Below are 13,914 nucleotides of genomic sequence, written 5' to 3'. Positions count from 1 at the left end.
TCCACGTTTTCAAGCCTGAGGGATACAAGTTCATTTGGAACACTGTCCATAGGGGTGTGTGCCACAGGAATAAACATGGCCACCCTGTAAGCTCACAGCCCAAGCAAACAAAGCAGGAGGCTGATGAACATCCCATCAGGACATATGAGTGGTCCTGGATTAAAATGTCACCGTAGCCATGTGTGCTTCTTGTAAAATGCAAATATACCTGGAACTGAGGTTTGGGGGCTAATTATTTACTTACACATTTACAGAAATTAGTGTAAAATTGGCCTGTTTTTTTTTTTTTTTTAAGATTTTTATTTATTTATTTGACAGAGAGAAATCACAAGTAGTCGGAGAGGCAGGCAGAGAGAGAGAGAGGGAAGCAGGCTCCCTGCTGAGCAGAGAGCCCAATGCGGGACTCGATCCCAGGACCCTGAGATCACGACCTGAGCCGAAGGCAGCGGCTTAACCCACTGAGCCACCCAGGTGCCCCAAATTGGCCTGTTTAAACATGCTAAAAACGAAGACTGTTTTCTTCCAAAGATGTAGGTAAGAACCTTGGAGGAGAGCAAAGGGAATTCTGATTGGACAGAGGGGGCTCCACATCTCTGAGGAAATTCAGGCGAAAACTGTGTGAGGGAAACACAGGTGAGCCAGAACACACTGCCCGCTGCAACACTGCCCAGAGCCGTATTTTACCGCGGGCACCCTCAGCACCAGTATCTTGGGCTCCCAGAATGCAGACCAGCAGTGCCAGCAGCACAGGTAAGCCAGGCGGCTCCCAAGGGCTGGCCTGAGAAAGAACAGTGAGTCCTCCTTCAGAACATTAATTCAATGAAATTATTCTCCCAATTCCAAGATTCCGACATAGAAAACATTTATTGGAATACAACCCAGTGGTGAACTAGGGACTACTAAACCTAAAATTGGTGTGAAGATGAAGTTCACTTGAGGAAAGCATGTGCAGGAGTTCTCCACCAGCTACTGAACGTGGCACCACTTGTCAGAGAGGAAACCTGGAGGGAGCCTGCAGTAAAAGTCCTTTAGTAAAGCCCCTTCAGGTGATGGGAAGGCTGTGCCCTGGGTGTCAATGGTATCCTCTGGGGTTAGGCAGTCTGACAGCCCTAAGCACATCACCCAACCTAATGTACAAATAAAGAAAAAGACTAGAAGGAAATGAATTAAAACCCTGACAATGGAGTAGTAGGATTACAGATGATTCTAGAGTTCTCTAAGGTTTTCTGCCTCTAACAAACTTCGACAATAAGCAGGAAATCAGGAAAGCAATAAATGAGTTAGTAGACTCGGGAACAAAGAGAAGGGTTAAAGTCATTTTTTCATCTCTCATATATCACTAATTAAATCTATGTTGTGATATAAATACTTACTCGGCCATGAGTTTGGCTATGCGGTGACAGTCATTCTTGTCGTAAAACCAGATGCTGTATATCGACACTTGAAAAACAAAGGAGAGAAAAAGATGAGGGGAAATGAGGTTTCAACATTTGGGTGTATGTAAGTACTACATTATCACCATGGAATGTCACAGAATTTACCATGAAGCCCTCAGACTGTTAGGAGTTCCTCTAAAGAAAAAAAAAAAGCCTCTCCCCTAAACTATTTAATAAAATTATTAATTAAATTAGGATAGGCAAAATATCCAGATGAAAACTGAAAGCTTGGTTTTGGGCAGAATTACTAGATCTCACTGAGTCCAAGGAACCACTAAGTGCAAGCAGCACCATTATTTTATGTATTATCAAGTAAGAAAAACACCACCAGTTAAATTCTAACATTGATGTAAGATGCATTCCAAATGGATATCAAAATATGAAAAAAAAAAGTGTCTTAGTTATTGAAAACCCAGTTCACCCATCAGCTAATCGAAACACCAGGACCTCTAGCAGTCTCCTGAAGCTTGAAATAGGGAATTAGTAGTTCCCGTCAAAACAGACACCGGCTCCAGACCCAGTGCATGACCAGCACCGTTCACGCGGGAACCGGAAGTGCCGGGGCTGGGCTCAGTCCATCACTCTTCTTACTTTTCCTTTTTCATTCCTAGCATGGATTGTGTGGTCAACACTAAGAGAACCCTCAGAAGGTATCTGGTAAGTAGGTAAATGAACCTTATTATTACTAAAGGTAACAATACGTAAAAATGACTAAATACTTTCTGAATAAGGTGGAGTAGAAATACTGAATACTTCAGTCAAAATAAACACAAGGATGGCTAGGACTCACTGTTACCACGTGTACCCACTGTAACCCTCACAGCCTGGCTCAGGCCGCACCTCCCTTCATACTTATGATGACCGGTACAGGAAGTGTAGGTATCATAGACCTTTCTTTTTATATTAAACTTTTTTTTTTTTTTTTTTTTAAAACACAGGAGGCAGGATTTTTCAGTGGGCATGAATAAGGAGGGGGCAGTGCCAGTTCTCATGAGTGCAGAGCCTGTCATTTGTCCAAGGGACCATTATTAGGGATATAACTGACCCATAGCCATCTGGGATGAGCTGCTTTTCAACCAGCATGTCTTCCAACTCATCTGCATTAAACTTCTTGGAAATGTGGATCTTCCTGTGGCCAGGAAACTTGAACTTGGCCCTTTGTATGGCCTTAATCACATGCTCCTTGCTCTGCAACTTGGTAAGGATGGACATGATGACTTGGCCAACTGTGGACCCTGGCCACTGTACCCTGGGCCTTTCCAAAGGTGCTCTGCCTGTCTGTCTGGAGCACCTCAACCCCAGCGTAGGACAGTACTGTGTTGATACAGAGGATGTGGAAGGGGGAGAGCTGCACTCAGATGTGAAACCATCACTGCCACAGCTTTTCACCATGTACTTGTCGGCACAAGTATGGGCAGCCTCCAGGGCTTCAAAAGAGAGCTGCTCACATTCATCTGAGACCATGTTGCCACACAGTAGGTACTCATCCATTTTTGCCTTCTTCCGCCTCATGTCAAAGATGCAGATCTTGGCATCAGGGACACCTCTGTATAAGTAAGACTTCCTTGGATATGGCTTGTTCTTATGATACCAGTAACATGGGTTGTGTGGCAGCCCATGGCGACAGCAGGGTGGCACCCCGAAGGAAGAGTGCTAAACTTTTAATTTTGACGTAATTGTAGCTTCATACACAATTGTAAAACACAAACGGAGAACATGTGTGCCCTCTGTTTCTTCCAATGATAACATTCTGTAAAGTTATAACATAATATAACCAGGCATGGTCACAAGGAACCCTGGTGTCCTTCTATAGTCACACCCTCCCTGCTTGGTCCCTCTCCCCTGTCTCTGACCCCTAGCAAACACACTAATCTGTTCCCCATTTCTTTAACATTGTATTTCAAGAATGTTCTATGTTGGGGCGCCTGGGTGGCTCAGAAGGTTCAAGCCTCTGCCTTTGGCTCAGGTCATAGTCCCAGGTCCTGGGATCGAGCCCTGCATCGGACTCTCTGCTCAGCGGGGAGCCTGCTTCCTCCTCTCTCTCTGCCTGCCTCTCTGCCTACTTGTGATCTCTGTCAAATAAATAAATAAAATCTTAAAAAAAAAAAAGAATGTTATAAAATGGAATTACATAGTTTGCGACTTTCTGAGATTGACTTTTCCGATTCAACATAATTCTCTGGATGTTGATCCAAGTTGTTGCTTGCATCAAATAGTTCATTCCCCCTGCCCTCACCAAACCCTCCCCCTACTTTTGTTTGCTGAGCAGTATATTTTATGGTATGGATGTACCTGTTCAACCATTTATCCATTTGAGGATAAGTGATATGTTTCCAGTTTTCGGCTACTACGAATAAAGCAGCTATAAATGTTCTTGCAAAGGTTTTTTTGTGAACGGAGTTTTTCCTCTCTGGGCTAAATGCCCCAAAGTAATTACTGAGTCACAGCAGTTGGCATGTTCAGTTTAATAAGAAAGTCTTAACCTGTTCCCCAGAGTAACCCACCAGCAATGTATGAGCAATCCAGTTTCTCTGCATCCTTGCTAGCATTTGTTCTTCTATTTCTAACTTCCTCCATTCTGCACTGATAGGTATATAGTGGCATCTCACGGTGGTTTTAGTTTATTATCTCCCTAATAGCTAAAAATGCTAAGCATCTTTTCAGGTCCTCCTTTGTCATCCATATATCCTGTTTAGTCAAATGTCTGCTCATGTCTTTTGCCCCTTCTAACTGATTTTTTAAAAAAATATTTATTTTTTTCATTTACTTGAGAGTGAGTGAGTGAGCGAGCACGAGTGGGAGGGTCAGGAGAGGGAGAGAATCTGAAGCAGATTGCACTGAGCATGGAGCCTGATGTGAAGCTCAATTCCATGACCCTGAGTCTAAACCAAGAGTCTGATGTCCAACCGACTATGGCACCCAGGAGCCCCCTAATTGATTTTTCTTTTCTTTTTTCCTGTTGAATTTTATGAGTTCTTTATATATTCAAGATACTAGTCCTCTGTTGGATATATATGTGGTTTGAAGATATTTTCTCCCTGTCTGTAGCTTGTTTTTCATCCTCTTAATAAGGGCTTTACAGAGCAAAAGTTTTTAATTTTGACAAGGTCCAATTTATGAATTTTTCCTTTTACGGATCATGCTTTTGGTGTCAAGTCAAAGAATATTTTGCTGATAGATCCCTAGTTCCAAAAACTTTTCCTAAAAGGTTTTACAGTTTTACATTTCAGTCAGTGATCCATTTTGAGTTAATTTTTCTAGAAAAATATTTAGGTTAAGGTCCTTTTTTTTTTTTTGGGCCTAATTGCTCCAGCATCATTTGTTGAAAATGCTCTCCTCCCTCTCTCTTTCCTAAAAGATTTATTTTAGAGAGAGAGAAACTTCAGCAGACTCCTCACTGGGCTTGGAGCCCAACTCGAGGCTCAATCTCACAACCCTGCGATCAAGACTTGCACTGAAACCAGGAGTCAGATGCTCAACTGACTGCGCCATCGAGGGGCCCCTGCTCTCCTCTCTCTATTGAGGAATCTTTTTTACCTTCGTCAAATGGCACCTGGGCATATTTTTGTGGGTCTATTTCCTATTTTGTGTATTTCATCCCATTTATTTATGCACGTATCCCTCCACCAATACCACACTGTCTTGATTATTGCTGCTATATAGAAGCTTTAATATTGTGTAGAATAATTCCTCCCACTTTATGCATCTTTTCCAAACTGTTTTAGCTTCTATATAGCAGCAATGCCTTTCCATATAAATTTTAGAATAGTTTGTTTATGCCTACAAAAATCTTTGCTGGTATTTTGAAAGGAAGTGCTTTAAACCTATAGACCAATTTGGAAATAAGTGAACTTGTACTACGTAGAGTCCTTCAATACATAAATACAGTCTACTTCTCCATTTATTCAGGTTTTTTTTTTTTTTAAAGATTATTTATTTATTTATTTGAGAGAGACAGTGAGAGAGATCATGAGCGAGGAGAAGGTCAGAGAGAGAAGCAGTCTCCCGGTGGAGCTGGGAGCCCGATGTGGGACTCGATCCCGGGACTCCAGGATCATGACCTGAGCCGAAGGCAGTCGTCTAACCAACTGAGCCACCCAGGCGTCCCATCCATTTATTCAGGTTTTTTAAAAAAAATTCTTTAATTAGTATTTTCTAATTGTCAGCACATAGATCCTATACATGTTTTGTTAACTTTATGCCTAAGTACTTAATTTTCTTTTTAAGAATTATAAATGGTAGGGTTAAAGAAAAAGTCTATTTTTATTGATCTCTACACTCAATGTGTGGCTCAAACTCACAACCCTGAAATCAAGAGTCACATTCTCTTCCGACTGAGCCAGCTAGGCACCCCAAAATGGCAGTTTTTAATTGTGACTGATTTTTGAGTGTTGATCTCGTATCCTCATACCTTACACCAAACTCATTAGTTCTAGAAATTTGTACCTAGGCAGTCCTCTTTTATCTGTGAATAACACTTTCATTATTTCTTTCTCTTTCCTTTCTACTCCAATTTGTAGGCCTATTTTTCCTTCTTGCCTTACTGCAGTGATTAGAACTTTCAGTGCTGTGTTGCAGAGCTGTGTTGACTGTGGACATCCTTGTCTTATTCTCAATCTTAGAGGGAAGACACTCACCCTTTCACTATAAATATAATGATGGCTCTAAGTCTGTTGTAGATGCTCTTTATCAAGATGACATAGTTCACTTCTATTCCAACTAGAGAATTTTTATCATGAATGGATATATAATTTTTTTCCTGCATCAAAAAACACAAAATATGATCACGTGATATTTCTATTTCATATTTAGTCTTGATATGATGGAGTAAATTGACTGATTTTCAATAGAGAACCAGCTTTGCAACTCTGGAATAAAACCCATTTGGGCATCACTTATATCTCTTTTCTCTATATTGTTGAGTTTGCTTCTATTTGGTTGAGGATTTTTTTTACCTAGTTCGCGAGAGATACTGCTTTGTGGGTTTTGTTGTTGTTTGTATAGTCTTTGCCTTGTTTGGGTATCAGAGTAATGCTGGCTCTGTAAAATCAGTTGACAATTTATCTTTCCTTGTCTGTTTTCTGGAAGAAACTGTAAGATTAGTGTTAATTCTTTGAACTCTCCAGTAAAACCATCTGGGCCTGGATATTTCTTTTCCTTTTAAATTATTAATTCAATTTCTTCAAGGGCTAATGGATTATTCACGTCCTCTAATTTATCTTGGTTGAGTTTTGTAGTTGGGGTTTTCAAGGTTCATTTCTTCTAAGTTATCAAGTTTGAGTGTAAAGTTATTCATAGCATTGGTTTATTACCCTTTTAATGTCTGGAGAATCTACAGTGATATCCACTATCCTATTCCTGATACTGGTACTTTGTGTCTTCTTATTTTGGTATTACTAAAGGTTTATCAATTTTATTGACCTTTTTAAAAAAATTTTAAAAACCTAGCTTTTTGCTTCATTAATTGTTTCCATATTTTCAACATCATTGATTTCTTCTGTGCTCATTTTTATTCTTTCCTTACTTCTATATGCTTCGAGCTTATTTTGCTCTTTTTTTTTTTTAAAGATTTTATTTATTTATTTGACAGTAGATGGAGAGGCAGGCAGAGAGAGAGAGAGAGAGAGAGAGAGAGAGAGAGCAGGCTCCCTGCTGAGCAGAAAGCCCGATGCGGGACTCGATCCCAGGACCCTGAGATCATGACCTTAGCTGAAGACAGCGGCTTAACCCACTGAGCCACCCAGGCGCCCTGAGCTTATTTTGCTCTTGTTCTTAAAAGTTCCTGAAGTGAGAATTTAGTAGGTTCTCAGCCAGTGTCACTTGAAAGGGTGGGAGGAATTTCCCTGGCTAGGCCACCTGGTGGACCTTTTCTGGAGAAGGGAGCCTCCAGCCTTCACAAATGAAGACTGCTTCCCAGGCTAGGTTGGTGATGTGGCTCCTCCTCTACCCCTGTACCTCGCCTTCATGGAAGGGAAGGAAAGCACTCCCGTGGTGGTCACTTACTGCCACCAGGGCTTCTAATCCTTCCTGTCAGTTTTCCTGGGCTTACCTGATACTGTTGGCAGGACTCCCACTAGATCCAGGAGGGGAATGGGCCTACCTGATCTGTCTTGTGTTGCTAGGCTGGAAGTCAACAAATACCAGACATGGGTGCCCTTCTTCTGTTGGGTGAGAGGGTTTTAAGACCTGCTGCTGGGTTGTTTTGCCAGTCCTGGGTCTTCCTTTTTCTACCTTTCAGAGTTCTCCCAATTGTCTCTTGTGCTTTTTCTGGGTTTTTATGGTTATAAACGGGGAGAAGCAAGGAGAGACAAGTCTGTGCCATCTTGCTTGGATGAGAAGTCTCATTATAAATTTTCATGGAAAGACTAAGGGGCTTATTAAAAATCGGAGATTAAAAGTCTGAGAACTGTAGCTAGAACTCAGGTATTCCCATTACTAGACCGATAATCTTAACATCACACAGCCACTGCCTCATTACATGAAATAATGTAAAATTTTTTATAGAAACAAAAAGTTAATGAGCGTTAATTATGCTTGAAGACTAAAGTAACACATGAAATAGAGTATAAATAAGTTAAAAACTATAAGTAAAAGAATGACAGGATATAGGAAATACAATGCTAGAACAAGAGACTTTAAATCGGGGCATCTGTGTGGCTCAGTTGGTTTAGCATCTGCATTTGGCTTGGGTCATGGGCTCGAGCCCTGTATCTCCCTGCTTGGTGGGGAACCTGCTTGTCCCTCTCCCTATGTCCCTTCCCCCCTGCTCATGCACTCTCTCTTAAATAAATAAATAAGACAAGAAACTTTAAAGATCTTTTCATATCTATTATTTGTACTCTATTAACATACATTAATATGTATTGATACAGTTAATTGGGAAAGCCAGTTAGAAGCTTTTTAAAAATTGAGGTATAACTGACATAACATTATTAGTTTCAACTGTATAATGTAATGATTATTTGTATATATTGTAAAATGATCACCATAGGAAGTTCAGTTAACACCCATCACCATACATAGTCACAAAATTTTTTCTTGTAAGGAGTACTTTCAAGATCCACTCTTAGCTACTTTCAAATATGCAATACAGTGTTAACTCATGACCATGCTTTATATCACATCCCCATGACTTACTCATTCTGTAACTGGAAATTTGTACCTTTTGACTCCCCTTCATTCATTCTTCCTCCCTCCCTCTGACTCAGGCAACCATAAATCTGTTCCCCATATCCATGAGCTTGGTTTTTGTTTTTGTTTTTCCTTAATGATTCCACATATACTGGGGCACCTGAGTGGCACAGCTGGTAAAGTGTCCGACTCTTGTTTCGGCTCAGGTCATCATCTCAGGGTTGTGGGATGGAGGCCCGTGGTGGGCTCCATGCTCAGTGCCGAGTCTACTAATGCTTCTTTCCCCTTTTCCCTCACTCTAAAAATAATTAAGTGAATTAAAAAAAAAAATGATTCCACATATAAGTGAGATCATAAAGCATTTATCTTTCTCTATTTATATTTAGCATAATGCCTCAAGGTCCATCCATGTTGTCACAAAGGTAAGAAATCATTCTTTTATGGCTGTGAATTATTCTGTTCTATGTATATACATATTCTTTATCCATTCATCCACTGATGGACCCTCAGGTGTATCCATATTCTGGCTGTTGTAAATAATGCTATAATAAACATGGGGGTGCATATATCTTTTCAAATTAGTGTTTTCACTTTTTTTCAGATATATACTCTGAAGTAGAATTGCCAGATCATGGTGGTTCCACTTTTAATATTTTGAGGAATGTCCATACTGTTTTCCACAGTGGATGAACAATTTACAGTCCTAGCAACAGTGCATGAGGGTTTACATTTCCCCACATTATCACCAACACTTGTTCTTTCTTGTCTTTTGGATAGCCATTCTAACATATATGAGATGATATCTCATTGTGGTTTTAATTTGTATTTCCCTGATACTAGTGATGTTAAGCATCTTTTCATGTACCTGTTGGCCATCTGTATGTCTTCTTTGGAAAAATGTCTATTGAGATCCTCTGCTAACTTTAAATCAGATTATATATTCTTTTGTTATTGAGTTGTATGAGTTCTTTATATAATTTGGGTATTAGCCCCATATTAGTTATATGACTTGCAAATATTATCTTCCCTTGGGTAGGTCCCCTTTTCACTTTGTTGATGGCTTTCTCTGTCGTGCAGAAGCTTTTTAGTTTGATACAATCTCACTTGTTTATTTTTGCTTTTGCTACTTTTTGCTTTTGGTGTCAAATCCAAAAAATCATGGCCAAAACCAATGTCCAAGAGCTTACCACCTACGTTTTCCTCTAGGAGTTTCATGGTCTCAGGTCTTACATTCAGGTCTTTAATCTATTTCAAATTTATTTTTCTGTGTGATATAAGATAGTAGCCCATTTTCATTCTTTTCCATGTAGCTTGTCCAGTTTCCCTAACATTTATTGAAGAGACTGTCTCTTCCCCATGGTTTATTCTTGGCTCTCTTGTTATAAATTCATTTGACCATATAGGCGTGAGTTTATTGCTAGGCACTCTATTCTATTCCATTGATCTATGTTATCTAATTTTGTGCCAGTATCATATTGTTTTGGAGACTAAAGCTCTATAGGATATCTTGAAATCTGGGGTTGTGATACCTCTAATTTTTTTTTCTTTTTTTTTTTTTAAGATTTTACTTATTTATTTGACACAGAGAGACCACAGCGGGGGGAGCAGCAGGTAGAGAGAGAGGGAGAAGCAAGCTAGCAGAGCAGGGAGTCTGATACTGGGCTCAATCCCAGGACCCTAGGATCATGACCTGAACCGAAGGCAGATGCTTAATGACTGAGCCACCCAGATGCCCTAGCTTTTTCTTCTACCTCCAGAAGAATTTGAGGGGATCTTTTGTGGTTTCAGACAAATTTTAGGACTGTTTGCTCTATTTCTGTGGAAAATGTCATGACAATTTTAATACAAATCACACTCAATCTGTAGATTGCATTAGGTAGTATGGACATTTTAACAATTTAATTCTTCCAATCCAAGAGCATGGAATATTTTTTCATTTATTTGTATTCTCTTCAATTTCTTCCATTATATCTTAAAGTTTTCAGTATACAACAAAAGCTATTTTAATAGCCCATATTTTGTTTCATTCTGAATTAAGGTCATTTTATTCTACCAAAAACTTCACAGCAAATCACAACTTTAAGTTCCCTTTTTGATAGAAATAAAAGTTCAATTGGAATTTTTTCCAACTGTCATTCTAGAGGGATGAAAGCACTGATATACAGAGTGAGTGAACAGCTTCATTTTATGAATGAAGATCATGAATGTGAATTTTTTCCTATCCTGTTCACAAGGGAGCTTTTCTGGTGGAGAAGCCCTCCAGTTTCATTAAAGCCGTCCTTGACTATTGGGCTCCACCATGGGTCCTGCAGGTGACTGTGCCCAGTACCACCAGGCACCCAGGCTGACTTTGGTTTTCTGAGCATTCGGCCTGCTGTGAATAGTTTTCCATGTTTGGACCCAGGTTCATAGCCCCTCTTCCAGTCACAGAACTTCGAAACACCACCACCGTTTCAAACAGAATCAATGTCTAATGAATAATGAGTAATTTTGGGATATTTTACATGATGTAAGTAAATAGAATGAATTTAGTTTTGACAGCCCCTTGACAAGGAACACAGAGGAGGCTTTGTTACAGAGGAGATATTTATTAAACATTATCTCCTACAGGGTCTTAGTTATGTTCCTAATCCTTGCAGCTAAGGATTGCTCCTACATAGAGTAAATCAGATTGGGCTCTGAGAAGGCTCCATATATGGCAATTAAACACAACCATCTTTCTTTAAATATGCCTCTTTCAATCCCGGCTAAAGAACATAGAAAACACAAGAGTCTGAATACAAGATTCCAGTTTTCCTCTAATGGACACACCCCTACAACTTAAGCAGTGATGAGAAAGTTTATGATACACATTACATCAGGCTCACAGAAGAACACACAACATTTTCTGGGCTAAACTGGGGCACTTAGTAATGTTTTCATAGTGGGTTGCAAACCCAGCTCTTAAGAATTTCATATTGACAATCAAAATAAGCCCAAGAGAGCTGTCAACTTATGTTGACAATACTTTACTTACATCCTCCCTTTCTCCTTTGAAGAAATGCACTATAATTTAGAAATAAGACACATGCCGCCTTCTACTCTTGTACATTATCAAATAAACTGCCAAAAAGAGCCAAACACTTTGAAAGGCATGTTTGCAGAAGAAATAAAGATAAGGAAGCCATAACGATAGCTTAATGGGTAAAGGATAAGAGTCACACTCGATTCTGCCAAAAGTGGACCTGTAGAGGTTCAGACACGCATCCAAGAATCAGCTCTGTCTGCCAACATATCAAACGCTCAGTTCATGCAACTGGCAAGGAGGCTCTGGGAGCTGCCCCTGAGCCTGTCACTGTCATCGGTGAGGAAAGACAGACAAGTTCCCAGATAGCTAAGATCATGGAGGACCTGTCTTCAAGCCAAAGCCACATATTCTTCCCTCAAGAGAACTTGCACTCTACAGCCCAACACATTCTGGGAACAATTCACTTGCTGAAACATCCTGAAATAATTTTCCTTGATTAACTACAGCACAGAAGATTTAAGGATTTGACGATACAGTATTATTTAGCAAACAGTGATGGCAGCCTGATTTATAAATGGCTTTTCTCAAGATGAAAGCAAACTATTTAATTATTGAACCCCCACCATATAGTGTGGCTGTTAACAGCTGTCCCAAGTAAGTCGTGCTGTATAGGCAAGTCACTGAAGGGTTGGGGGTGTGGTAGGGCACTGATTACCTTTAGGTTGTACTTCCATTAAAAATACAAAAATTCTGAAAATAATATCCAAAATTAAATATTTCCTTTGCGTTTTAAATGGTACTATCTTTTGAAAGTGTGAAAAGACTGACAAAGATTAAAAGTATTAGATCATTTAATATTGAGACATTTTTAAAAAGCTGAAGGGCAAGAGTTTTACATTTCCCCAGAGAGCCCTCTTTGAAGATCTAGCAGTCTATTATGAGCTGATGTTAAATCTCACTCTGCTTCTCATCTGGAATGGTGTATGGCATGCAGAAGATCAAGAAAACCCAAATTAATTTGGAGCCTTTGTAAAAATCCCTTGAGACTTCTTGAGATGCTGTAAAATGTCACAAAAACAGAGCTGGGAATCACTCTCATGCACATGTTGTCTTTTTGATTCATTTATTATTTAGATCTGACCTACTTTCTAAAAGGATTTGAGGAGGTTGGAGATTTTCTCAGTATGGTGCCAAGATGAAAAGGGGCTTTGATAAAAGCTTTTTGGCAATGGTATTAAGAGTTATAAAATTTCTAAAGATGATACTGACAAAGATACCCTATACCGGGAAAGAAAAACAAGAAAATGTGCTTTGAATATAGACAAAAACATTTATTCTAGACATAGGGAAAATCCTTCTGATTATAAAATATAAGAATGAGATAGATTGGGTGCCTGGGTGGCTCAGTTGGTTAAGTGACTGCCTTAGGCTTAGGTCATGATCCTGGAGTCCCAGGATCGAGTCCCGTATCGGGCTCCCTGCTTGGCAGGGAGCCTGCTTTTCCCTCTGACCCTCCCCCTTCTCATGCTCTCTCTCTCTCAAATAAATTAAAGAAAAGAAAAGAAAAGAATGTAATAGATGGGGCTCCTGGGTGGCTCAGTCATTAAGTATCTTCCTTCAGCTCTGGTCATGATACCCAAGTCCTGGGACCAAGCCCCACATTGGGCTCCTTGCTCAGCTGGAAGCCTGCTTCTCCCTCTCTCACTCCCCCTTGCTTTTGTTCTCTCTCTCTCTCTCTCTCTCTCGCTGTGTCTCTGTCAAATAAATACATAATATCTTAAAAAAAAAAAAAAGAATGGAATAGATTATATAAACATAAGCCTCTCTTGGCTAGTGAAAAAGCAAATGCCCCTGCCTGGACAGATCACTTCCTTTAGGACAAGAATAAGCCTGAAGGCTCTATATCAACGTTAAAAGGTTCGGAAGAGAAAGAAGAGAAAGGCTCTGAGATGGAAGGTAGAACACATGCATATAGGAAAAGTGTATGGAGCCAAAGACTACCCAACCTAGGATTCTGACAGGAGACTGTGGTAGAAGGCAAAGAGGCATGCAAGGAAACTCCATGAATCTGTACATATTGCTGGTGAACGTGATTCAGTTATCTCAGCAGCTGACCTGTTCTGGCCAAAACACACATCTTAAAACACCAATGAACACTAACATAGTAGAGAAAGACTACACTTTCTAAAATTTACACTGCAATGTCTATTTACTGAACATTGATTAAAAGACATAGGCCAGGACATTCTAAAGTGCTATTCTGTAAGTTCTCTGGTTTATTATTTTAAAATTTGGTGCCCCTCTCTAAATTAAGCCAAGTCTGAAACTGTTTACCGGCAA

General features: G+C 39.8%; 1 protein-coding gene and 1 pseudogene across 2 annotated transcripts in view; both read right to left on the bottom strand.

Moving 5' to 3' along the window:
- Positions 1–13,914, bottom strand: part of DCP1A (decapping mRNA 1A) — a 59,684-nt gene that overhangs the window by 27,860 nt on the left and 17,910 nt on the right. For both annotated transcript variants that reach the window (XR_006606382.1, XM_004738196.3), the window contains exon 4: positions 1,374–1,440. Coding sequence is in view for 1 of the 2 variants with exons in the window: in XM_004738196.3 (XP_004738253.2) it covers positions 1,374–1,440 (67 nt within the window). In the remaining variant the exon portion in view is untranslated. The remainder of the gene's footprint in view (positions 1–1,373; positions 1,441–13,914) is intronic.
- On the bottom strand, positions 1,447–3,740 carry LOC106005019 (annotated as a pseudogene).

Source organism: Mustela putorius, unplaced genomic scaffold, assembly GCF_011764305.1.
Source record: "Mustela putorius furo isolate JIRA1106 unplaced genomic scaffold, ASM1176430v1.1 tig00000095_pilon_pilon_pilon, whole genome shotgun sequence".
NCBI lineage: Eukaryota > Metazoa > Chordata > Mammalia > Carnivora > Mustelidae > Mustela > Mustela putorius.
This window is presented reverse-complemented; position numbering and strand designations above follow the sequence as displayed.